General features: G+C 42.4%; 2 protein-coding genes across 2 annotated transcripts in view; both read left to right on the plus strand.

Annotated features, from left to right (window-relative positions):
- Window positions 1-7,984: 7,984 nt before the first annotated feature.
- LOC133139973 (collagen alpha-1(V) chain-like) lies at window positions 7,985-20,109 on the plus strand. The gene is made up of 7 exons (XM_061259464.1): window positions 7,985-8,228; window positions 11,020-11,233; window positions 11,596-11,758; window positions 16,898-17,029; window positions 18,234-18,344; window positions 18,963-19,236; window positions 19,850-20,109. The coding sequence occupies exons 1-7, from the start codon at window positions 7,985-7,987 to the stop codon at window positions 20,107-20,109; spliced, it is 1,398 nt and encodes a 465-aa protein (XP_061115448.1).
- Window positions 20,110-20,276: 167 nt separating this feature from the next.
- LOC133139883 (collagen alpha-1(V) chain-like) overlaps window positions 20,277-27,842 on the plus strand; it is a 46,180-nt gene continuing 38,614 nt past the window's right edge. Inside the window, exons 1-8 of the mRNA XM_061259336.1 lie at window positions 20,277-20,312; window positions 21,091-21,147; window positions 22,090-22,131; window positions 25,335-25,397; window positions 26,576-26,650; window positions 26,732-26,824; window positions 27,312-27,368; window positions 27,496-27,549. Coding sequence (XP_061115320.1) covers window positions 20,301-20,312; window positions 21,091-21,147; window positions 22,090-22,131; window positions 25,335-25,397; window positions 26,576-26,650; window positions 26,732-26,824; window positions 27,312-27,368; window positions 27,496-27,549 — 453 coding nt within the window. The 5' untranslated portion in view covers window positions 20,277-20,300. The remainder of the gene's footprint in view (window positions 20,313-21,090; window positions 21,148-22,089; window positions 22,132-25,334; window positions 25,398-26,575; window positions 26,651-26,731; window positions 26,825-27,311; window positions 27,369-27,495; window positions 27,550-27,842) is intronic.

A 27,842-nucleotide genomic window follows, 5' to 3' on the forward strand; every position in this document is an offset into this window, starting at 1 on the left:
ACCCTTGAGAAAAATTTTACAAAAAAGGCTGCATATAGTAAACATGCCTATGATGCGTTGCGGACTGGATTGTTTTCTGATCAAAAAATATTTCACTGATGCTGTTTAGCCATCAAAATCTACTCTCCACCAATACACGTAGGTGATATAGCCAAATCCATATTGTGGACCCATATTTCTGTCATTACATCGTTTATATTGGTATGTCGCCCACTCCTACCTTTTCCATTGTTTCTTCATTTCTCTGTGCTTGCACTCTGCTCCTGGTTTTCCCTCTCTCCTCTTTACATGTCTCCACCCTTCACTCCCTATATGGACTTCCTTCCTGTCCGTCACGCAATAGTCTCACCTGTTCCTTATTATCTGTTCCCCTGCTCCCACACCTGTTTATCGTTTAGTCCATTTGTCAATCTATTCAAACTGCCTGTTAGTTCTGTTCAGTGTTCAGTCTGTCAGATCTGTTTCCTTTTTGTAAGATGTTATGCTGGTCTTGTCTAGCCTCTGTTTTCTGTCCCCGGTTACCTGTGTGCATTGTGCTCTGTTTTGTTTTTGGACTTCTTGATTTCGACCCCTGCCTGGTTATTTGGATTCTGTGTTTTTGGATTGTGCCTCGGACCTGTTTTTACTTGCCTGTTTGTTGGATCATGCACAAGCCTGTCTTCATTAAGACCTCATATTATTCACTGCATCCCTGAGTCTACATATGGTTCCCTCCCCCCGGTGCCTGACACCTATGTATGTATGTATGTATGTATGTATGTATGTATGTATGTATGTAAGATCAAAGATCTTGTTGTTGCACCATTCGGAGTGAGGATAGCAGCACAAAAGTGACCCACTTTTTTAACTGCCCCTCAGGTTCTAGAATCATTGCGTAATGACATCATGGCACACGACTGAAATGTGAGCCCTCACCATGGGCTTAAGGGGTAAATGTTCCTGCATAATGGGTCAATGTAGAATGTCTCTACAAAATGTATCCCAGTTGAATGATTCCTCCCACACAGAGGGGGATTACGGTATCACTTGAACATGGCCTGGCACCAAGGTTTGTGCTATTAGATTAACATTAACACCACCCATTTTATTACCATTGCCCATTAACACCAAAGGTTTAAGCACTCGCCCATTGCTCTTTAACACATATTTTCCAAGAACTGCAGCACCAACAGCTCCCTACTGCCACGGAATGAATGCTTGAGTTCCCCTGTCTGGGGTCATGGGGAGGTTTTGGGTAAGGGGGCGGTGTGGAGGGTTGAGCATGTGTGGTGGGGGTCTTGGGAGCATTTGGTGTTGTCTGCTGCAGTGGCGTTTTAGCTGTGTGTCGTCTCAGAATGACTTAGAGTGCAGTGCAGCTTCTACAGGTCCAGGGAGAGTTTTGGGACAATATTGTTGTGACTACAGTTTCAAAATAAGCAAAACGCACTGGACGTGTTGCAGGCTGGTGTACTGGCAACTTCGTATTTTGTGATACATACAATTAACACATATGGCAGCAAATACAGATACAAATTTTATTTTAGATTATAGAAAGGTCTGACAAATATGTCATGGCAAATGTATAAGGCACAGATACAGTATATATAACTCTCCTAATCAAACGTTGATAAAAACATTGTTTCTTAACGCATTTTCGATCCGTAAATTGCATTTAAAAGCTAAGATTCTTGCGGAGCTGCTGGTTACACTATCTTTTTTCTAGCAAAGCAAGCCAGTCCTTTAGGCATGTAAATGGGGGTCGGGTTTACCATAAATCTACCATGGCAAAGCTGCATCAATCTATAACTTTGACGTAATTCTCGTAGTTTCCTTAGATACTCTTAGCACGGTTCTAAACTAGTCAGAGCTGGAGATACCCTATCAAGAATGTAGGCAGTCCAGCTGCAAAGGGTCTCCCATTTTGCCTCTGTCAAGTAAGGAGATTGTGGAGTGAGGCACACTTTAGGAGTATATATACACCCATATATACATATAGTTATGTTGGTTGTATGTAGTTTAATACTTGGCAGTTTTGTTTTGCAATTTCTGCTTATAATTTTATGAATATTTTATGCTTTCTGCGATGTGTGATATTGTTTTTGGTTGTTTTCTCACAACAAGATCTTGGAGTGTGTCAGAATACAAGAAATTAATTTGAGTTTTTTCTTTTTTTTGGGAAAACCATTGCAATTCTCACACATATAATACAATGAAACGACTGTATTGGAAGAGGAGGGGAAAATCATCCAAAATATGCTTAGGTCTCAGGGGGTTAAATACATTACTGCTAAAATATACTTCATATGCAACATTTTCTCTTATGGATTTCTAATGTGCTTTCTAATATGAAAGTGGCCATAAACATGACATGAATAACATAAGACCTTTAAGTAAAATCCACTAGAAGAACATGTAAGAAGTTAATATTTGCCCCAGACATGCTATGTTTGGAATGGTTTGATTGAACCCTGGACTGCTTTTCCTTCAGTTCAGTATGTTTGGCCATAGGAGAATGTGCACAATCACAAACTCTTGGATCGCTTGCGAGAGGTGGTCTTGGTCTCTAGTGCCGTTCAATTGAAGTGAAAATACAATCTGACCCAATTCCCATCCTAATTTCAGGAAATGACCCGAACACACTATGTATTACGGGTTGCAAGCGGGCAGTTTTTGACGTTACACAAGATGGCTGACAGCAGGTGGAAGAATGAGTGATAGAGGACAGACATGGAATGCTGCTAAAGTCTGTCCTGCTGAAAGAAAAAAACAGCTCAAGTTTTTGGGTTTTGAACCAAGTGGTAGTTGGTTGACCAGTTCAGACCAGCTCTATACTCAACATGGTTTGACCAGCTCAAGCTAGGTTTTGAACCAAGTGGTAGCTGGTTGACCAGTTCAGACCAGCTCTATACTCAAGATGGTTTGACCAGCTCAAGCTATGTTTTGAAACAGCTGGTATTTGAAGATGGTCATAGCTGGATTTTACACTTGGGTGACGTCTTCTGCATTTATAGGCCAAAGATGACAAAAAACAAATGCTTGATAAAGTCCGTGAAAATGGCTGCATTTTAAAAAGTATTCAGTGATGAACTGGAGGAGAAGGGATTTGTGCACACAACAGTGCATTGCTGTATAAAAGTAAAAACATTTTTTACAGCAAACTTCATCATGCGTAGAAGTAGACTGGTTGCAGTACGTCGTTTTTGCAACATGAGAATCAACCTGAAACGTTATTTGTTGTTTGTACTGAGCAGCTTTATTTCTTTGGTAGGAACACCAAAGCAGAATCATCCCCACCATTACCAAATGCATCCGCATCAGCGCCATGCCGGTAGATTTCTGTAATTTGTATATGGACCTGCAAATGGCTTGTGCACATTTTCCACTGGCAAATTTCTGTCCAATGAATTTTTTTTTAAATTGACACTTCTGATAATTTTCTGACCCACCATGTACCGATGTGGGTAAATCATAAATGAACTGCATTCATATTGCACTTTTATCCAAAGTGCTTTAGAATTGATGCCTCTCATTCACCCATTCATACACACAGTCACACAGTCACACACTCACACACCAACAGCGAATGGCTGCCATGCAAGGCGCCAACCAGCTCGTCAGGAGCATTTGGGGGTTAGGTGTCTTGCTCAGGGACACTTTGACACAGCCCGGGCAGGGGATCGAACCGGCAACCCTCCGACTGCCAGACGACTGCTCTTACTGCCTGAGCCATCAACAGCGATTGGCTGCCATGTGAGCTCAGGAGGTAAGAACAGTCGCCTGGCAGTCGGAGGGTTGCTAGTAAGATCCCGCCTTGAGTGTGTCGAAGCGTCCCTTAGCAAGACAGCTAACCCCCTGATGAGCTAGTTGGTGCCTTGCATGGCAGCCAAACGCCGTTTGTGTGCATTTGAATGAGTGAATGAGAAGCATCACTTGTACTTTATACAACAAGCCATTCTATTTTTTGTCTGGACGGCAGGCTACGTATTTGTAGCTAGCCTAAAAATAAAGTTAAAATATGTGGGTCATGCAAATAACCAACGAGAAAGTTGCATGCAATATGCGTAAATATTAACTGTTTTTCCCTTCTAAAGGAAATTGCTCAGTTCCGTTTTGAAAGCCATACGATTTTTATGAACTATTTTAATAGGATATGAATATGTTGACTACAGTGGGAACAATAATTATTTGATCCCTTGCTGATTTTGTAGGTTTGCCCACTTACAAAGAATGGAACTGTGTAGAATTTTAATCATAGGTACATTTTAACATTGAGAGACAGAATATCACTAAATAATCCACAATAACAACATCATATAAATTTTATAAATTTATTATCGTATTTTTGCATGAAATAAGTATTTGATCCCCTACCAATCAGCAATAATTCTGGCTCCACAGACCAGTTAGTTTTCCATTAAGAAGCACTCCTAATCTCAACTCATTACCCAAAACACCTGTGTCAACTCGTTGCATCGTTAGGTAGCTGTATAAAAGACACCTGTTCACACAATCAATCAGATTCCAACGTTTCCACCATGGCCAAGACAAAGGAGCTGTCTAAGGACATCGGGGACAAAATTGTAGACCTGCACAAGGCTGGGATTAGCTACAAGAAAATAAGCAAGCAGCTTGGGGAGAAGTTAACAACTGTTGGAGCAATTTTTTGAAATTGGAAGTCACCGCCAATCTCCCACGGTCTGGGGCTCCATGCAAGATCACGCCTCGTGGGATATCAATGATCATGAGAAACGTCAGGGATCAGCCCAGTACTACACAGGAGAAGCTTGTTAATGACCTGAAGGCAGGTGGGACCACAGTCACGAAGAGAACCATCAGTAACACACTACACCGTGAAGGATTAAAATCCTGCTGTGCGCGCAAGGTTCCTTTGCTGAAGAAGGCACATGTACAGGCCCGTCTGAAGCCAAAGAACACCTGGATGATCCAGAGGAGGCTTGGGAGAGGTGATGTGGTCAGATGAGACCAAAATAGAGCTATTTGGCTTCAACTCGACTCGCCGTGTTTGGAGGAAGAGAAATGCTGAGTACAACCCCAAGAACACCATCCCCACTGTGAAGCATGAAGGTGGAAACCTTATGCTTTGGGGGTGTTTCTCAGGTAAGGGGATAGGACGACTTCACCATATCGAGGGGATGATGAATGGGGCCATGTACCAGGAAATTTTGGGCGACAACCTCCTTCCCTCAGTGAGAGCACTGAAAATGGGTTGTGGATGGGTCTTCCAACATGACAATGACCCAAAACATACGGCCAAGGCAACAAAGAAGTGGCTCAAAAAGAAGCATATTAAGGTCCTGGAGTGGCCTAGCCAGTCTCCAGACCTAAATCCCATCGAAAATCTGTGGAGGGAGCTGAAGCTTTGAGTTTCCAAGCAACAGCCTCGGAACCTTAAGGATTTGGAGAGGCTCTGCAAAGAGGAGTGGACCAAAATCCCTCCCAAGATCTGTGCAAACCTGGTGAAAAACTACAACAAACGTCTGACCTCTGTGCTTGCCAACAAAGGTTTCTCCACCAAGTATTAAGTCCTATTGTTCTATAGATCAAATACTATTTCATGTGAAAATATTATATTAAATTTATATGATGTTGTTATTGTGGATTATTTTGTGATATTCTGTCTCTCAATGTTAAAATGTACCTATGATTAAAATTCTACACAGTTCCAATCTTTGTAAGTGGGCAAACCTACAAAATCAGCAAGGGATCAAATAATTATTGCTCCCACTGTATACTGAAATTTTTTTAGTTACTGGTGAGATCCTTGAAGTTATTCGAGTGGTTGCTTTAAATGTCTTTGCTGGCTAACGGTAGCAACTATATGAGTGACATCACAGTCCATTAATCACAGCTTAGAAATGGTTGTTACATTATGCTGGATTTCCACTATACAGATATTTCCTGAAACTGTTGATTAAATACATTTTCTAATTTGTTCAGGGGTGACTTGTTTCTGTTTGATCTGCTGTTGAACTTTCTTCAGATTTGGGAGGTGATCAAGGTTTCTCTTTTTCTGAGACTACAGGCCCAGTTAAAAAAATTCACCATGTGCACATCTCGAACCTAGTCTTTGAAACTGTGCATTTGTGTAAGATGGTGAAAGGTTACCTGTCATATATACTTACTTTAGCCATGGGCACACTCTGGAGCTTGAGATATGACCAGAATGAACACTTCAAGTTTTCCTGCTTTCAGGAACCTACTTTGTCAAGATGTGCACATTTTGAACCTCATTTGTCAAACTGTGCATATCTTCAAGAGAGAATCCATTAGTTGGTTCTAAATGACAAATCTATGATGGTGGAAGGTTCCTTATACTTACTTTGGCAATTTACACCTTTTGGAGCTTGAAATATGATCAAACTGAGCATTTTAAGTTTTCTCTCTTTCAGGAACCTAGTTTTTTGAACTGTGCATATATCGGAGAGAATGTACTTGTTGCCTCTAAATTACAAATATATGAGAGTGGAAGGTTCCTCGTGATATATTCTTTAGCAATGTACACCCTTTGGAGCTTGAGATATTATCAGAATGAGCATTTCAAGTTTTCCTGCTTTCAGGAAGCTATTTTTGAAACCTATCTTGTGCATATCTTGTGCATTTCTTGAAGAGATAATGGACTAGTTGCTTCTAAAATAGCAAGTGTATGATGGTAAAAAGCCTCCTGTCTTATATGCTTTCTTTAGCCATGTACACATACCTGGAGCTTAAGATATGACCAGAATGAACATTTTTCTGCTTTCTGGATCCTAGTAAACTGTGCATATCTTCAAGAGAGTTGAATTCCAAAACAACTAGTTGCTTGTATTGTATTTTATTGTATTTCTTGTATTTTATTGTATGTTAACCACCTACAAGACCTTACAAAAACCAGTTTACACATTTGAGGTGTTTTTGTGGAACTTTTTTGTTTTGTTTTGTTTTTGGTAAAACAGACACGTCATCCTGACCGTCTGAATGGGGGGGGTGAGTTATTTTTATTCCATTCCCCAAGCTGAACAGAAAGTGGATAAGACTTTGAGGTCTATTACAATCACAGTTTGATTAAAATTGGCTTGCTCTAGAAGCATATCTAACATCAGTGAGAACTTCTTTGGCTAATATCACATTTTTGCAAACCTTGGAATAACAAGTTATATCTGCTCCCACCGCATGAATGTAAGGAGTCAAATTGCCACACCGTAAAACCAAATTAAGCCTGTTTTAAAAAGTGCATAATATTCCCAGTTTGATATTCTTACTGTTAACATACTGTAAGTACTTCTTGAAGATATTGAAGGTTACTTACAAAAACCATCTGTAATTTGTAACGGTAATTGTCTTAAGCAGATGCTGCCAGCTGATTCCATCTTCTTTTGTCTGTGTTCCAACAAAATTCCAAGGCCTATAACTTGGGAATTTAAGCTTGTGGGATGATTGAGTGTTGAGATTATAGTGAAAATATAATCAATGAGTCAATAGACTCATAGTTTTGTGCGATGTCTGTGTGTTCAGGCCACTGTGAGAGACATGTGTGTGTTCAGGTCACTGTGAGAGATGTCTCTGTGTTTAGGTCACTGTGAAAGACATCTCTGTGTTCAGGTCACTATGAGAGACATATCTGTGTTCAGGTTACTGTGAGAGATGTATGTGTGTTCAGGTCACTGTGAGAGATGTCTGTGTTCAGGACACTGTGAGCGATGTCTCTCTGTTCAGGACACTGTGAGAGATGTCTCTGTGTTCAGGACACTGTGAGAGACATCTCAGTGTTCAGGTCACTGTGAGAGATGTCTCTGTGTTCAGGTTGGGCTGTAGTAGATCAGACTGGTTTGTTATCAGGATGTGGGCCCTGTTCAGGAACAGACAGGGCATGAGTGAAACACTTGCATGAGCTTACCTGAGAGATAAGCAAGACAGAGAATGAGAATGTGCTATGTTCAGAAGGCTGTCTCCAATGGAGGCAGAGAATAAGTATACGCCCTGTGTTTAGTGTTGGCCTTTATGTTTCATGTCTGAAAGGACTCTGAGTCCGTCTGACCGTGTTCAGCAGAGTGACAATCCCCCTCTCTTCTCTTCCCCTGCAGCCGAACCTGCTGATCTCCTGAAGATATTTGATTTCGCCAGTCTGCCAGAAGGTGTGACAAAAACAACTGGTTTCTGTGCTCACAGGAAGTCTTCCCAAGGACCTGATGTGGCTTATAGAGTATCCAAAGAAGCTCAGCTTAGTGTGCCCACGAAACAGGTTTACCCAGGTGAGTGTGCTGAACACCTCAATCAGAACAAACTCTGTTTAAACACTGTTTATTATTCATTCAATTCACTGTGTCCTGGATTCTATCAAGTTATGTTGCTCGATGCGTGTGGGTCATTGAATGAATTTAGCAATTTTGTGTCTTCCTCCTGTTTCTCTTGAAACATGGGATGAGTCTGAGCTAAATTTGAGAGAACATTTTTGCTTCAAATGGCAGAAATCTAAAAGACTTTTCTGTGTTGTTGCACTGTGGAATCAATGAATCCATTATTCATATTTGAGTGGACCCTCAATGGTCAGAAGTAGCTCATGTGCTTTGGTGTGAGGATCCTGGAGACATTCGCGGTCATGTGCTTGATAATGATCCAAAACACCGAGCCTCACATCCAGAGTTTATAGACAGCATCTGTAGTTCATGCTTAGCTCATACTCTTTATCCATGCAGTGCTCAACAGGCTAGGAGTCGTTAGGTCACAGGCAGGCCCAGCAGTGTCAGAGTGGAACCAGATGTCCCTCTTCAGGCTAAGCTTGTGGTAGTAGTTCTGTGAAAACACGTATACAGCGAAAGATTAGAGGGGAACATTAACCCACCCCATAAATCATCTGTAATGCTAGCTATGATTCAAATGGGGTGCAGAACTGTGCAAGGTTCTCCCTTTTGGGGAAAGGGGCTGGTCATGGCATGTGGTAACCAATGAAATGAAAATGGGCAACCTCCGCTAGGGGTGTGAACGGTTAGATGGTTAACTGAAACTGAGTTGTGAATGTTTACAAAAACAATAACCTATTTATTTATTTTTTTAATAATAGTAATAGTAAGTTCAGTTTAAAATAAATGGGTAATGGGTAGACAAAATATTCCAATATCCGATTCCGTGTAATACAGTTTCCATGTACAGTAGTTAGGTGAATGTTATTTTAAGTCGCTGAAAGATGTTGCAAATAAAACTATAACATTATGCCGTGGTCTGGGTGAATACTCTATTCTGAATGGCTGGAAGGTGTCCATGAAACACACGTAAGCTCCAAATGGTATAGAAGGCAACCACTGCCGTATAGGCCTCGAATAGTTTAATACCATTTAACGACCACCTCGTTGTGAATTATTCCTTAGAATAGACCTCTACCACTCACTATGTGAGATGTTTGTATGACTGCTTCTGGGATCAGACTCCTCAGTGGAATTATAAGAGGTCAGAGGTCAGATGAAGGTGTGTTTGAGTTGTGTGCATCAGCTCCCCTGCACCTCATGTGTGAAGTTTTTCTTTCTTTTAACATTTCCGGTTTCATAAGGCATATGACTTCTTTATTTTTTTTTTTTCAATATTTCAATATTTTCTATATACATATTGTATAGATTAGACATTTGGTTTGTTAACAGCTGCAATAAAGCATATAAATTGACCTTGAATCTGCAACTTTTGAACTTTCTGGCATTCCTTTTATCATAACATGTTTATACTCCATATACAAATTTATAGGAATCAGCCATACATGAAAAAAAGTAAGAATTATATAGCCATATAGGAACCACTGATATTAGCCATAGATATTATATTTTGTAGGCACATGGGGAGTCCTGATAAGTAACTAAATTTACTTTAGATGATATATGGCATATGTCTGGATGCATGGGGACTCCTTATAGTTTATGTTAGACCTTAAATGGTCTCGTTTGTGAAACACTATCCCAAAACTACCCAGGATGTCAAAAACAGCCCCACTGAGATGTACTTTGCAAATATCTGGGAAAGACGGCAGAAACCTTCATACAGTATGGTGGGGGGGGGGGGCTGGATTTGCCCTGCCAGAGTGTACTATCTGCTACTCAGTTTTATATTTAGAAATATATGATTCCTATACATTCAGTGCAACAATACTACTGGAAAGTTGCAGTTCGTTCCACAGAATGGGCTTGTGGTTTGGCAAATCCAGATCTATCGGTGTTTGTTAACGGGTAAGTCATAAGCCAACCCATGATGACCGCTCCCACAATTTCACCATCACACACAGTGCTGCCATCCACGTGCCTTCCTTTGAACTGTTACAGTGTAATAAATTATGAATATTTCTATTTTTTACAGTTGTATATATAGTTGTATTTTTTTTTTTATTGCTGCTATTGGTGTTATTGTTGCTGTTCTAATGAGTAATTTCCTTGAGATTGTGGAGGAGTTTCTTTTAATTCCCTTCCTGGCTAACGTTACTTTTGAGTAGCTTGAAAAGCCTTATGTCTATGACATGGACAGCAGTGTTAGCTAGTTAGTAAAATGACGATTTTCGTCGGAAAGGTGCATTGGAATTCAGTGGATCCAGCACCGTTTAAGATGTTTAATGTGTGTGGATAAAGTTCAGGTAGAGATGGTTGTGTTTATCTGATTTAATTATTTTTTTACATTGAGAAATTCTCCTTAGATCCAGATGTAGGTGCGACATTGGCTCTGGCGGTAAGAGCCATCGTCTGGCAGTTGGAAGGTTACCGGTTCGATCCCCTGCCTTGGGTGTGTCGAAATGTCCCTGAGCAAGACACCTAACCCCCAAATGCTCCTGATGAGCTGGTCGGTGCCTTGCATGGCAGCTAATCGCCGTTGCTGTGTATATGAATGGGTAACTGAGAAGCATCAATTGTACAGCGCTTTGGATAAAGGCGCTATATAAATGCAGCCATTTCTCATTTGCCATCATGTATCTCCCCAGGAAAATAAAGCGAATGTTCGTCTGTGTCAGATACTGTGCAGGTGGCTGCAGCTTTATCAGCCTAGACCAGATGTCCTGTACCTGTCTTCCTCCAGACTCCGGCTTCCCGGTAGATTTCTCCATCCTGGCCACGGTGAGGCCAAAGAAAGGCAGCCAACCATTCCTCCTGTCCATCTACAACGCAAAGGGTGTTCAGCAAGTCGGCATGGAGCTGGGGCGCTCTCCCATCTTCCTGTACGAGGACCACACTGGCAAACCCGGCCCTGAGGACTACCCACTCTTCAGGGGGCTCCACCTGGCTGACGGCAAGTAAGTTCCCTTCGAGAGGTCCGTCTTTTACGGTTGTTCGTGTAGTGGTTATATCAGTCCATGTAGAAGCAGCTGGTGGTGACATCACACTGCACACCTTTAGACACTGCAGGCAATGTTGGCAATCATTGACTTGCTTTGAATGGATCAATAGATTGTACACTCCATAGCAAGACCAACTTTATTGGTCTACACCAGTGAGTCACTGACAATGTAGCAGTGTCGTTAAATGTGTTTAAAGTGCTCATTTTCAGATTTTAATAAAGGGTGTGTTTATACATTTCATCAATTCAATATTGATTCAGTCCTGTTTGTTATGAGCACATGAGGATGGATTGTCTCTTTCTCTCTCACTCTCTCAGGTGGCACAGAGTGGCCATCAGTGTTCATAAGCAGACAGTCACTCTCGTTCTCGACTGTAAGCGGAAGTTCAGCAAAACTCTGAGCAGAAGTGAACACCCCATTATCGATACCACGGGCATCATGGTGTTCGGAACCAGGATTCTGGACGAAGAGGTCTTTCAGGTATAGTAGTTCCACCGCCTCTAACATTCACGGTGTGGTCTGTGGCCGCTTGTTCGGTGATACATTTGCATGCTTGTGTATATGGGTGAATGGGTGAATGTGAAGCATCAAGTGTACAGCGCTTTGGATAAAGGCACTATATAAATGCCAACCATTTACCATTTGCCATCACCACTATCGGCTTGCCCTTCAGGCAAGAGGCACACTTGCTGGATTTAATAGAGGCTGTTTTTAGACTGAAGTGAAGCCAAGCTATTAAGTATAGCATCAAAGGTGGAGGTAAGCTCCAGGATTTATTAGTGTCCATGAAGGGGCTGGACCTTTTGTTAGCATTTGTTTACACAGTGCGTTAGGCATTCTGTATACTTGAGATGAAAGATTGCTCGGCCAAAATAGTTAAGTTGAATAGTTTTTAGTCGATGATGTTCATCCAATTTGACATGCCTTGCAGACTAGCTGTGATGTTTACTGTATTGGAGGGGGGACGGAGAGAAAGAGCTGTTTGTTATCAGCTTAGTACTGATCAGACAGGCCATTGGAGGATATAATAGTATGGCACGTTTATGCAGAAATATAAAGTAGTTCTGGGTTGGTCCTTGACTTAGAAATTGAGATATTCAGTGCTAAGCTATAAAAACATAAGGTGTTTGGTAATTGATTGTATTTTAGTGTATATTTTGTGTACTATGTATGTACATGCTCTGACATAACTTTGTTCTGTCTAAACATGCTACAAGCCTCTTCATTCATTTAGGTCTTCAACCATGTGTGTGTGCAGGAAATAGTTTTTGAGATATTGACACTTTTATAGAGCTAGTACAAAGTAGGTTGAATTTGCCCTCTGGGGGGGTGGGGATTGTGGAAAGGGTTAATGACAGCCATCGAACAAGAATGACCAGACTGGTTAAAATCTGTGTCAACTATAAAATGTTCTTTCCTGGTAATAATTTGTTTGGGAATGTACAATATACTTCATGCACAATTTCTGGACAGCTCTTGAACATTGTATGTGTGTTTCCCAGCTTTTTAAGAGTTACGTGAAGGTAGCCTTCACTCAAATTCACTCTTTAGGAGTTTGCTATACAGAATTTTATTTAAAGGTTTGTGCTAACAAATTGCACTTTCTTGAGATACTTCAAAACATTTTTACTGCTACAACATGCTTCAGGAAACTCACCACTGCTTGGCTTAAATTTGTTCCAATTCACTCTGCCTGTTCCATTGCCTGTTTCCACCAGTAGTTTATCTTTGTATCATGAGTTGCCCGTTGCTGCAACTGTTGCTCCAAAAGTTGCCTCATGTAGCATCACCTTTAGACCATTTTGGTGATTTCTAAAATGTAGCCTAGCTCTATTTATCTTTATGTCTTTGTTTCCAATAATATGGACACAGTATAGTATGTGTTGGAATAACGGAAACAGAAATAGTCAGGAGGGCATTGCTTAGAATAATTGTTTTACGTGCTCACTTTAAAAAGAAGAATCTTTCACAACTTACAGAAAAAGTTATTCCAGTCACTTCCCAGAAATATTTAACAGTTTATCACATGCAGATCTTAGGCATAGATCAGTTAGGCAATTGGCTGTGACTGCCGCCTGTGTTATATTTTACACTCAATTTTGTAGAAAAATGGACCACTGGAGGGCCGTTACACATAAAGACAGAACGTCTCCTGTGTACCATCACTTTAACGACTCAACCCACCCTATCTCTCTGTCCAGAATGTTTATTGGGGTATAGAGGATCTTACCTCACTGGTGGGGTGGACATAAGGAGAGGAAACTACAACAAAGAGTCCTTTTGGATCTAGAGGCGATGAACAAAGATTTTAATCTTTTTTCCCATAAATCTCTCATATGGGCTACCGATATGCACTATATTTTAATGTTTGACTCATGTTGACTTGAAAAATATGATTGAGATAAGTTGCAATTTTTTTACATTATCTTATTCATTTCTTTCTTTCTTTATTTATTAAAGCACACTGGAATTGCGATTGTTATAGCCTACAAATTGTACCTTAATTTATCTTTATGATATATCTGTTAATTATCGCTGACCAATTGCATCTGTCTGTCTATGTCAGCTGTTACTGCAGTAACTGTTCTGTCTGTGTAGTTCACTTAGGCCTTAGACACTGAGGAAGGCCCTTATAGCTAAATTGTTATTCTGATTTTAACTTGGATTTTGCACAATTTAAAATGCAAAAAAACTAACAAAGACTGTGCAGTTGGTTTTGTAAAGAATGTAATCAAAGTCATTACACTGTTACATTACATTACATGGCATTTAGCAGACGCTCTTATCCAGAGCGACGTACAACGAAGTGCAGATCAGACACAAGTACAAGTGTGAAGAGGACCTGAGAGGACAGTACAGTTCCGAGTCCTAGTGTAAACATACAGATAATCAGAACCCTTGAAGAGTACAATCAACTTCCAAACTAGCATACCACAGTTGGCGGCTAGAATACCCTGAGTACAACAGTACAATAGCTAATACATCACTATGACCTTGTTTGCATTACTTCAAATGCCCCTACGCAATGCCCAGTGGTAAATCAACTCTTACAAAGTACATATGGTCCCTATTGAACTCAGAGTACTCAGCAGTACATACAGTCCCTATTGAGCTCAGAGTACTTAATAGTACATATGGTCTCTCTTACCTTATACTTTAGAGTGTAATAACGTTTTCCCTTACCTGTATTTTACATTTAAAATGTGATTTTAAACTAACAGGTTTGCTAAACGCTATGGTGATAATGGCATGACACGAATAATAGGTACCCTATAATGATCCATTTCGAAGGGAAAGTGTTATTTTACAATTTATGGTCAAGGTGTGCCAGTTGACAGTGTATAAATGCCTGTATCACACTTCATAATCAAATAGAAACACTGTTCACGTCTGAGCCTGTACCTATAGAATATCCCACCTTGCTCAGAGGTGAGCCAGTCCAGCACACTGCTGGTGGCAGCAGGTCCGGCCTGGACATGCCACATTACTGTGGTGTGTAATGTTTACAGTACTAAATCCTGCTGTCTGATGCAGACACTGCTTATAAGACCTCTAATTGTAGTGGGAATCATTGCAGCTGACTGTAATGCCATACGACCCAGCCATTGTTTGTGTTTGGACTACGGGAGATGAACATGGACACTACTTGTGTCTTTTAATTAAAGGAGTTATTTTACCAAGGTAGGGTTTTCCGCCATTAATTAGACAATAGGCAAGGCAAGGATCCAAATATTTGTGGGTGGAATTTAATTTTAAGGTGTGCATTATGTGAAGCCTTTGTGAATGTTATTCACTTCATGCACAGATTACATTAAGGAGTATGTACTACTCTGTAAGGATAATGTTGCAATGTTGTACAATTACACTGCATTGTATTGAACTGCTGTTTTACTGTGATAGACCTGGACACCCCTCGTAGGTTTAGTCACTTCCCTGTGCCCATACTTATGTAAAACGCTAAATAAAAAATAATTTGACACATAAGTTGCAGCTCATTGTAATGATATGATAAGATTGTGTTAACAAAGATAATACTTTTTAAACCTACTTAAAATACCAGTTGGGGCGACATGGATGTCCTGGGTTCAAATCCCCGTCGGCTGGGGCCTCTCTGTGTGGAGTTTGCATGTTCTTCCCGTGTCTGCGTGGGTTTCCTCCGGGTACTCTGGTTTCCTTCCACAGTCCAAAGACATGCAGGTTAGGCTGATTGGAGAGTCTATATTGCCCGTAGGTATGAGTGTGTGAGTGAATGGTGTGTGTGCCCTGCGATGGACTGGCGACCTGTCCAGGGTGTATTCCTGCCTTTCGCCCAATGTATGCTGGGATAGGCTCCAGCCGCCCTGCGACCCTGTTCAGGATAAGCGGGTTCAGATAATGAATGAATGAATGAATGAATGAATGAATGAAAATACCAGTTTGCACTCATTTTTTTTCATATTTATGAATATTTTGTATTGCAACACTGCACATTCCTAATGATCTCACTGATGCACTAATTCCTTTTCGGGAAGTGGATTTTGTGCTGAGAATGTATGCAAAATAATTATTATTAGAAAATTATTTCTCAGAACTCAGATACAAACAAAAGTATAATGTTCTATTTACGGCCAAAGTATTTGGTCAATTTTTGTAATTTTGTAGCTCTGAATCTATACTTTCGTTTCATGTGATAAAATTAAACTGCAAACTATGCGAACTAGTGCTCATTTTGCTGCTGCAGAGGGATGAAGAGTGGGTTTCATGAGCAGTGGGTGAGAGTATGAAGTCTGTGAGGAGATTGGGAACACATCTCCTGGACGGGGATAAGATCACCAGGAAGGGAATGACTGGGACAATGTTTGGGTAGATGGACAGGAGCATGGGGAAGTGGGGTCCGAGGAGCAGGCAGGAGGTGGGACAGCAGGAGGTGTAAGGTTTCGGCTCCCGTAAGAGGAGAGAAGGCTGAGAGGGTGGGGGGGGGGGGGGGGGGGGGGGTGTAATGAGGGCAGCTAGATCAGGGGTGAGGCGGGACGAAATGAGGGGGTTGGATTAAGTGTGGAGTTTGAGAACTGCACCATCTCAAAGGAATGGTGGCATAGTCATCTGCAGTGAGGGCTGAGGCGGGTGGGGGAGGGCCAGGGCCTGAGGAGGAAGAGGAGGAGGAAGAGAGGGCAGCGAGAGGATGGCAGCCTGGTAAAAATGAACCTCAGCTGCAGTGACAGAGGATGACAATTCCACAGGGAGGATACTGTGAAATACAGTCCAGGGTCCCTCGATTTGACGTTTCTTTCTCGCCAAACACACACAAACACTTTATCTGCAGTATGCTATCCATTTAGCCTTTGCAGCCTGGTTCTGCGTTCTGTCTGGGTGGTCTACAGTGTGAAATAGAGCAAACTAAGGTGTCCAAATTCATGATTCATGATTTCCCATGGCCAGTTAGTGTGAATTAGCTCTGAATCTATAAATTCACAGATCTTTCTTCTTGGAACTAAAGTTATGGGGTTCAGTAACACAGTGCTGGTTCCTGTTCTACTCCATGCGGGACATTAATCTGCTGTGTGCTTATGGGAGTACAGTTTTTGAATGTGTTGACCTTCTCCTGTTTGTCTGATTTGCACTCTGTGTTTTGTGCTTCAGGGAGACATTCAGCAGCTCTTGATCGCCGATGACCACCGGGCTGCCTATGATTACTGCGAGCACTTCAGCCCTGACTGCGACGTTCCTGTCTCAGACACCCCCCAGAACCAAGAGCCCAACTTCTACGATTACGTAAGTGTGTCTGAAAACCGGGGACCTGACATACTCACACCCAAGAAACCGTGTGGAGTACACGGTTTTAGATATGTATGAAGTAAGCTGCTGTACTAAATGCCGGGGCGCTGTGAGCAGTAGAACTAAGCGCGGCAGTAATGAGCTGAAGCCGGTTTTTACCGGTCCTGACAGGAGGCCTTACAAAAACAAAACCGTGAAGTGACCAGCCACCAATGTTGAATTTCGAATGTCGAGTTCACGAACTGCGCACAATCGGGCTCACATGCGCCACCTGCTGCCGAGGACTGAAGACGATTTGTGGTCGTCCTTCAAAACAGCTGCTCATTTTACACATCACAGCCACACGGCGTTACAGTGTGGGGGCTGAGGAGGCCCAACCGTACACGACTGCAGAGAGCGGGCCACGGGGCCTACAGAGGTCGCTCAGGCAATGCACACTGCTATCCCTCCCACATATCTCTTGGGCAATGCAAAGCCAATCGTGCCCTGCCCTAGTGGAGCTGCCAGGCATAGTAGGCACCGGTTGGATTCGACATGAGGCCGTGGTGCTCATTCAAGAGTAGGAGGCACTGTTATCGAGTCAGCTACCCAGCAGACCCAACCATATTTACTGTTTTAATAAAAAGCACTTCAGTCAGAGGAGAGCACACTAAACTAACATGCAAAGATCAATGAGGCATAAAATTGTTTTGTTGTGAAATTGAAATATAGATCATTTTGACAGCGTAATCATTCCACCATGAAAGGTAATCGCTAAGATGTTTTTTTCGAGATGAAAACAACAACTTAAAAAAAACATTCTTCTGACATATCCACATATACTGAAGAAACAAAAAATTTCCATGAAAAGGGTACCTTGCTCATAGTCCCCCAATTTTAAAGGGTAAGCACCAGATATCAAAAATGAACTACACCTGCCAAATGGAAGAAATTATCCTATTTTATGATTCCACCATGTAAAAACATTTATATAATGTTTATACATGGTGTTATAGTATTATTATTAATATGTGTGTTATCTTAAATGTTGTGTTAAATGAATAAAATAATTAGATTGTATTATTTATTTTATAATTTCGTGTCTTGAATAATAAGTTGGTTTGTATGTTTTCTGAAAACACTTTTCATGTTTCAAAAAAACTTTTTTTTTTCGAAGGAAGCAGGATTTTTTGAGTAAACCTCTTGTTCTGGTTTCCGACAGGCACCTGAGGATGATGCCTACTACTATGAGTACCCTTACTATGAGGACATGGACAAGAAGGCCACTGAGTCACCACCTCTTCCAGAAGTAGCAGGACTCCACAAGGAAGCGGTACAGATATAGCTGGTCCTGGTTGTTGTGGAATTAGGGGGGAAGGCTTCATTTGGTTTTGGTATTAGGTTTTGGTGCTTGGTTTTTGTTGGGTAGTTTTCTTTCAGTGTCTGCAGTGTGATTAGGCAGTGTTTTTAGGTGTTCGTGATTCCTTGTTATATGTTTTGGTGTGAACGCTTGGTTGCTCTGTGAGTGTTTGATTATGTGGTTAGTTTTGAGTGTTTCATTGTTGTATTGTTAGGTCTGTGTGTGCTTGGTTGTTGTATGGTTGGGTGTGAGTGTTTGGTTGTTGTCTGGTTAGGTGTGTGTGTTTGGCTGTTGTGTGGTTAGGTGTGAGTGTTTGGTTGTGTGGTTAGGTTTAAGTGTTTAGTTGTTGAGTGGTTTGGTGTGAGTGTTTGGTTGTTGTATGTTTAGATGTGAGTGTTCGGTTGTTGTGTGATTAGATGTGTGTGTTTGGTTGTTGTGTGATTAGATGTGAGTGTTTGGTTGTTGTGTGGTTAGATGTGAGTGTTTTTTATTGTTGTTCGGTTAGGTTTCAGTGTTTGGCTATTGTGTGTTTAGGTTGTGAGTATTTCCTCGTTCTGTGGTTAAAGTTGTGAGTCTTTGCTTTGGGATCAGGTGACGGAAGTGGCGGCTGTCCAGGCCACAGCGGAGACGGACACGGAGGAGGGCGCCCCCTACGAGGCATACGGGGATTATGAGACCTATGAAGATCCCACGGACTCCCTGGATACGGGCAGCAGAGTGATCATCAGCAGCAGTGTAGGACAGGGCACGGGGGGAGTGGACCTGGGCATGATCGGCCTGGGCACCGGGCCTGAACTGGAGAAGACGATTATCACTGGAGACGGACACGCGTCAGTCACCATCACGCAGAACAGCACAAGCGTGAGTACCGCTGTCACGTGCGGGAGCACCCTGCATTCAGCTGGTGTTACTCGTGTTTGTCTTTACTAACCTGTATTCATATCGCTTTACTTGTTTGTCTGTTTTCGACGTGTGTGCTGCAAGAAATTACGAGGCACTGTTCCAATTTTGTTGGAAAAGCTAAATGTTTTAGTTTGTATCCAAACACCACCCTCGAAAGGTCAGCAATTAGTAGCGAAGCATCACACAGTCTCTGGATTCACAGAGAAATGGAGTGTGTCTTAGGGTGTGTTTTTGTCTTTTGTCCCCTGAGCCTGGGAGGCATTTGTGTACATTCAACATCTGCATTAACACCATTTTGCCAGGCTGCTGTAATTAATGCCGTCTACACCCATTACTCGATGGAAGCGGGGTGCTGATACTCAACCATCTAGCAGTATATTTGTGATTTTTTTACCAGAGTGTGGGTGTACGTGCCTGTATGTGTGTGTTTACCTGTGAGTGAACAGAGGAGAGACAGTTTGGGGCTGCATGTTGGGGTGTGATGCTGCTGCAGTGCCTGTCCCTTTCTATGCGGGGGTCTCTTGCTTCTTACAGTGCCTATGTGCCTGTGTGCAGGTCATAAGCTATGATGACAGCTATGGGAAAGAAATGCACCTGCAGTACGGGGAGGAGGTCTACAGTGAAGCGCAAGCTGGAGGGGAAGCTACAGCTGTGGGGGCTGGAGGCAGTGAAGTTGCCACTGAATCCAGTGAAGCAGCTGGAGCCAGTGAAGCTGCCACTGAATCCAGTGAAGCAGCTGGAGCCAGTGAAGCTGAAGCTGAAATTGGAGCCAGTGAAGCAGCTGGAGCCAGTGAAGCTGAAGCCGAAATTGGAGCCAGCGAAGTGGGCATTGTAGGGGGTGAGGCAGGCACCGATCTTGCAGAGGTCATAGATATGAAAGCGGATGTTACGGAAATCACAGATCTGGGCGGCTTCAAAGAGGAATCGATCGGCGACTACGATGATGAAGAGATGACGGCCACGTACTATGCGTACCCTGACTATGTGGACCCCGAGGACAAGCTTTTACCCGCCAAAACTGATGAAATGACTGAAGAGGTAATGAGACCCACTTTCATTTTTGAAAATGAGTAAATGAGTACAGCTCAGGGTCAAATATGTATTTAAATGTTTCTATGTGAAAATGTCATTCGTAATTTATGTTAATATTTCCAAATACGAAGGTCCAAATAAATGCTTTGCATTTAAAATACTTTCTTGAGACAGAAGGTACTTGTATTTTAGATATTTTCCAAAAAACATTTTAAACATGAGTTCAAAGGCATTAAAAGCAAATATTATGGCCAGGAATGTAGTCCAATGTGTGTACTGAAATCTTTTTATAGAAGACCATAGATAAATGGTAGAATGATGTTTATCAATTTATGAGGCCTAGGTTTTATTTTCAGAACCATCTGACTCATTTTCGAAAAAATGGATATGGATGAATGTCTGCTTTTTGAACTTTTTGAAACCCAGTATTTCAAAGTGTAGTATGGCTTACTTTCTTGTGATATGATGCAAATATAGAAAACTTGTGTATAAACGTAAATCCACTAATGGATGTTCAGTTGTATATAGTATATGGAAATACATCAATTAAATGGATGTATACATCTTACTTTTGTAGACAGCATTTAAAATGTTTCAAATATGTCACATACACGTTCCAAACACATTTCTGAAAACATAAAATACTGTGAAGGCTATTTGTAAATAATGTGTCTTGGATTGGAAGTTTTTGAAAACGTATTTGAAAGTCATTGAAAATATATTTGACCGATGCAGCTAGAATCGATACACAGAGCAGCGAATGAGTAAAGTGTGTGAACTGCAGGTTGAGGCACTGAGAGGACAGAAGGGGCAGAAGGGAGAGCCTGCCATCATAGAGCCTGTGAGTAATACACTACACACTCTTACACACATAAACACCCTCAGACACACTCTTACACATATAAGGACACGCTCAGACATACTCTTACACACATAAGGACACGCTCAGACATACTCTTACACACATAAGGACACACTCAGACATACTCTTACACACATAAGGACACGCTCAGACATACTCTTACACACATGAACACACCCTCAGACATACTCTTACACACATAAACACACCCTCAGACATACTCTTACACACATAAGGACACGCTCAGACATACTCTTACACACATAAGGACACGCTCAGACATACTCTTACACACATAAGGACACGCTCAGACATACTCTTACACACATGAACACACCCTCAGACATACTCTTACACACATGAACACACCCTCAGACATACTCTTACACACATAAACACACCCTCAGACATACTCTTACACACATAAACACACCCTCAGACATACTCTTACACACATAAGGACACGCTCAGACATACTCTTACACACATAAGGACACGCTCAGACATACTCTTACACACATAAGGACACGCTCAGACACACTCTTACACACATAAGGACACGCTCAGACACACTCTTACACACATAAGGACACCACATCCTCAGACACATTCCTATACACAGCTACACTTACACTCTCATGCTTACACACTTGAGCATACGACATATTTTATACCTACAGTACACTCGCACACTTACAATTACACGCATACACGCACGTACACATGCCGTCACTTTCCAGTCAAAGGCAGCGGCGTAGTACACATACAGATGTGTGTACAGTTATGTGAGTTCATATGTAGAGTCTGCAGTACACACACACACTGCTGTACATGCACTTGCACTGACACTTACACATTTGCAGGGGTTTCTTCTCCATGTAAGCCGATGTAATCTCAGACTCTGGTTCTCCTGTCTCACAGGGAATGATGATGAATGGTCCCCCTGGTCCAGAAGGCCCTGCTGTAAGTCTATCATTCTCTCTCCCTCCATCTCTCCCTCTCTCTCCATCTTTCCCTTGGTCCCTGTCTGCATTTGCTTCTTTTTGTCTTCTGTCATTATTTTTATTATTTATCCTTCCCACTGTTGCATATTCGAATTCACATCATATATATTTTCATGACAAAATATTAATTAATTAATGTGATTTATTAATAGCTACAATTACAACAACTACACACATCATTTTCAATAACATAAAGAAATGCTTTCTACGTCAAGTGCGATACCTGCCATTAACAGTTGAGTTGAGTCATCCCAATGTTTTCTGTTTCTTTGAGAGCAGTCAGGGACCGGGACAAAGGAACCAAACGCAGACTCAGGGATGATGTGAAAAAGGCAGGCTTTATTAACACAGGGAAGATCCAAAACGTAATGCAAAAACAGCCAATGTTTGAAATCCAGGCAGACAGGCAAATACAGGGCAATCAGAAGCATAATACAAAACAGGCAGAGTTCAAAAACCAGAGCCGACAGTCCAAGCAAGTGAAGGTACAAATACAAACTCCAAAAAACACAGACTCCAAAGCCAGGGTCCAAAGCCAGGCAGAGATGAATAAAATGTTTTTAAATGGATATCCAAAACAGAATCAAAACAGGGCAGATACCACAAAAATGAAGGAACAGGGAAGCGGAGGCTAGAACCGGGGTCCAGGAAAATACAAGGACAGAATCAGGTACAGGAAAAGACGAACTAGCAACAAGAACTGAAAAGGACAGTACTAACAGGCACCCAACGAGAAACAGGTGAAACAAACGACACGAGACAGGAAGGAAATGCAAATAAGGAGTGGACACTGGTGAAACTAACAAATGAATGAACAGGCAGAGCAGAAAGGACTACGGAAAGAGAACAGCGACATAAGACACAAAATGCAAAGGAAACAGAAAAGTATTATACAGAAAACAAAATGGCGGTCGTGACAGAGAGCCATAACTCATCTTCACCTGATGAAGAACATATGCAAGCCTACTTGAAACTGCTCCTCTTTCAGTAAAAGATAAAGCATTGCATGCTTGTATGCAGTACGTCTCTGCCTGCATGTGTAGTATGTGTGCATATGTGTGTGTTGCTTCTGAATGCATGTGTCTATGCACATGCGTGTGGTTTTGAATGTGTGTATGCCAGACTTACAAACAAGTTGGCATGTGTTATACTGTGTAGGTACCAAGCAGGTTTTAACTGGCACAGTACATGTCATTTGGCTGACACTTTTATTCAAAGCAACTTACAGTTGATTAGACTAAGCAGGAGACAATCCTCCCCTGCAAGGCAGGGTTAAGGGCTCAAGGGGCCAACGGCTGTGCAGATCTTATTGTGGGTACACCGGGGATCGAACCACGACCTTAACCACAACGCTACAGGCCACCCATATTAGCCTGGTTCAGCTGGCTTTTGCTGGTAGACAAGCTTTGTCAAGCTGATGAACCAGCTAGGTCAAGCTGGCTTGTGGTTGACCTAATTTGGTGAGCTGATCAACCAGCTCAGTCACTTCGGCTCATGATGGACCGGCTGGTTTGCTGGCTTGCCTGTAACGTCGTACATTTGTTTGCCTAATTAAAGGGAGATTGAAGTATATTCTGTGGCACCGCATATGCACAGTTTATTTTTGTATTGCAAATGTATTGCCAGATACAAATCAATATCAACAAAAATAAAAGTACATTTAGTGGTACATTTAGTGGCTTAATATTAAAAATTCAGTCTGGAGACTAAGATGGCCATTGCAGAACATGGATGTTATTTTTACTTAACCATTTCATTACATTACATTACATTACATTATTGGCATTTGGCAGATGCTCTTATCCAGAACGCCGTACAGTTGATTAGACTAAGCAGGAGACAATCCTCCCCTGGAGCAACACTGGGTTAAGGGATCTTATTGTGGCTACACCAGGATTAGAACCACTGACCTTGCGTGTCCCAGTCATTTACCTTAACCACTACGCTACAGGCCGCCCTATTTCAATGACCCACATCAATTTTTTTACTGTAGGTATGAGGTGCATGTTCTTGTATGGATTCCTCTTTTGCTGCCGAACCTGTCGATAGTGTGTATGACCAAAGTGTTGGTCTCATCTGACCATAGCACACTATCCTAGCGTCATGGTTTTCACTGCTTACTTCTGGACATTGCGGGTTTTACCTCTCTAGACCTCGAGGGGGGCGTGCCGGCCACGTTCAGCAGGAGAAATTACCTCCCGCATGTGGAATGTGGGTGTAATCATGGCCGATTGCAGTCAGCTGCGTGGAGAGCTATTGCCAGGAAGTCTCTTCCTGGCACTGCACTGAGCTTTGGTGTTTCATTTTGACATGTACACTGAGCCGGTATAGAGGTATAGCGGTATAGAGGTATAGCAGAAGAGTGTTTGTTGGAGGACTGAATTGCTTTTAGTCTAGCATTCAGTTATCTCTTTAGAAATTAGTTTGTAGTATAGGGACCAGTAGTTTGGTTTCTCTTGGGTTGGTTGGTTCCCGTGGACCTTCCCTATTTTGGTTGCTTAGGTCCTCTTCGGTTTAGAGGAGCGAGTGGCAGAGTTGGCCTCTGGGGTTTAGCCCTTTCGAGACTCTGCCATTCAGGAATTTCGTTTTTTTCCTGACCGTTAAGTTCAGGTCAAATTTTCGGTTGGCGAATCGCCGGGGAGTTTGGTTCCCTTTTTCAGTTATTTTTTCACACCAAACTCGCCCGTTTCTTCGGGCATTCCGTGCTGGTTTGCACTGATCCTTGCACTATCCTCCAGATAATTGGTTTTGTTTATTGTGCTCAGTAAGGGCTGTCTTCGTGCCACCCTTCCAAAGGGTTTCTTGGTATGGAGGTGCCATTTTGTGGTTCATTTTGAGATGAAAAATGAGATAACTTTATAAAGATTCACTGTATACAAATATACAAATGCATGTGAGGAAATTCATTGAAATAAAAGTATATATGTTTCCATGTGTTTGAACATGACATGTTGATTAGTCTCTTTGTTTTTTATTATACACAGTCTTTTTTCTTTATTGTTATTAAGGGGGCCAAAAATTCTGATGCCCAATGCATGTGTTCATGTCTCCGTGTGTGTGCATATTTTAGCAGGCGTGTGTGTGATTGTCTGCGCATGTGTGTGTTGTATGTATGTACATGTGTGCGTGTAAGTGTGCTGAAACGTGTCATATGGTCTGTAGGGTCTCCCAGGGGCTCAAGGAGTACCAGGTCTGCCCGGCAAGCCTGGAGAAGTGGGTGACAGGGTGAGTATGACCGGCCCATCTGGAGACTGCCGGCTCAGATGCAATCTGGCCTTAATAGATGGTGAAAACTGTGACTCTACTATTCCTCATATTGTCTAAACTCAGCTTATACAAAGCCTGGATACAGACTCACTATGGGTTGAGCTCACAGGTTTCCACCATCCCCTTGTTCGGTATGGAGGTGCAGATCACAGATATTTTATTATCTAATCAACTTATCCTTTCAAGTTCTGGACAAGATAGACATTCCAAATGTTTCTGAGTGTGTGCAAGTGGTGCCTGCATAGGTGGGAACAAATGGGGCGATTCTGTGTATATGTGTGTGTGTGTGTGTGTCTCACTGGGGTGTTCCTCAGTGTGTGTGTGTGTGTGTGTGTCATAGGGGTGTTCCTCAGTGTGTGTGTGTGTGTGTGTGGGTGTGTGTATCTCACTGGGGTGTTCCTCAAGGTGTGTGTGTGTGTGTGTGTGTGTGTCTCACTGGGGTGTTCCTCAGTGTGTGTGTGTGTGTGTGTGTCTCTCTGGGGTGTTCCTCAGTGTGTGTGTGTGTGTGTGTGTGTCATAGGGGTGTTCCTCAGTGTGTGTTTGTGTGTGGGTGTGCGTATCTCACTGGGGTGTTTCTCAGTGTGTGTGTGTGTGTGTGTGTCTCACTGGGGTGTTCCTCAGTGTGTGTGTGTGTGTGTGTGTATCTCACTGGGGTGTTCCTCAGTGTGTGTGTGTGTGTGTGTGTCATAGGGGTGTTCCTCAGTGTGTGTTTGTGTGTGGGTGTGTGTATCTCACTGGGGTGTTTCTCAGTGTGTGTGTGTGTGTGTGTGTCTCTCTGGGGTGTTCCTCAGTGTGTGTGTGTGTGTGTGTGTGTGTGTGTCATAGGGGTGTTCCTCAGTGTGTGTTTGTGTGTGGGTGTGCGTATCTCACTGGGGTGTTTCTCAGTGTGTGTGTGTGTGTGTGTGTCTCACTGGGGTGTCCCTCAGTGTGTGTGTGTGTGTGTGTGTGTGTGTGTGTATCTCACTGGGGTGTTCCTCAGTGTGTGTGTGTGTGTGTGTCATAGGGGTGTTTCTCAGTGTGTGTGTGTATGTGTGTGTGTCACTGGGGTGTTCCTCAGTGTGTGTGTGTGTGTGTGTGTGTGTGTGTGTGTGTGTGTCATAGGGGTGTTTCTCAGTGTGTGTGTGTGTCTCTCGCAGGGTCCTGACGGTCTGCCAGGGCTGCCGGGCGCGGACGGTCTGCCAGGAAAACCAGGAACTGTCCTGATGATGCCTGTAAGGACCCTCACTGCATCACCGAGCGTGTGTGTGTGTGTGTGTAGCCGTGTCTGTGTCTAAACCCCTCTCTCTGCCCAGTTCCGGTTCAGCGCGGGGTCTGACTCTGGCCAGAAGGGCCCGGCTGTGTCTGCGCAGGAGTCCCAGATGCAGGCTATGATGCAGCAGGCCCGGGTGAGCACACACCTGCCATCTGCTGGTCATCTCGTCTTTTCTAAACGACTGAATGTATTCTCTCTCTCTTTCTCTCTTTCTCTCTCTCTCTCTCTCTCTCTCTCTCTCTACAAGGATAACTACAAGTAGGACTATGTTATATTGATTACAAACTTTGAATGCTATCAACATTAGCTAATGGAGCATAGCTTATAGCACCATTGGTAATGCAAACAATGTGTGAGCTTTTTCTGGCCATCACAAAACCAAAAGCTTGCAGGAGCCACAGACATCACTGGGTCTTTGAAACAAAGGTTGTTGTTTTATCTAAGGGAAACTATAATGTTTTGGGGTTTTTTTTTCCCAGTTACTACTTTAGTGAATATAAAGACTGTTTTATTCTTACACTGGATATGGATTTCCTACATTGCTATTGTTGTGGTTAAATGACCACAAAGGATTTTTCAATAAAGTTATTTTCAAAATTCTCCCCCCCCCCCCCCCACAGCTGGCACTGCGGGGATCAACTGGCCCAATGGGTCTGACCGGAAGATCAGGCCCTCTGGTGTGTATTCATCACACACAAACACACACACACACACATACACACACACACTCACACATAAAACAGACAAATGGCAGTGAGAATATAGGCCGTATGGTATGGATAACTGTGTATTTTCCCTGTTCAGGGACCCCCGGGTATTCCTGGACTGAAAGGAGAGCCTGGAGAGAGTGGTGTTCAGGTGAGGACCAGAGCACTCACGCATTGGGTCCTGTCATTCTCCAGGGCCCTGCCTCTTTGTCCTGTTTACTCCACGTGGAGCAGTCATGTGTTAACTGGCTGAGATGTGCTGGTGTTATGATCCATATTATTGTCCTGTTTGTAGATGTGCTGGTGTTATGATCCAGATTATTGTTCTGTTTGTAGATGTGCTGGTGTTATGATCCAGATTATTGTTCTGTTTGTAGATGTGCTGGTGTTATGATCCATATTATTGTTCTGTTTGTAGATGTGCTGGTGTTATGATCCATATTA

Source organism: Conger conger, chromosome 11, assembly GCF_963514075.1.
Source record: "Conger conger chromosome 11, fConCon1.1, whole genome shotgun sequence".
In the NCBI taxonomy this organism is placed as follows: Eukaryota; Metazoa; Chordata; class Actinopteri; order Anguilliformes; family Congridae; genus Conger; species Conger conger.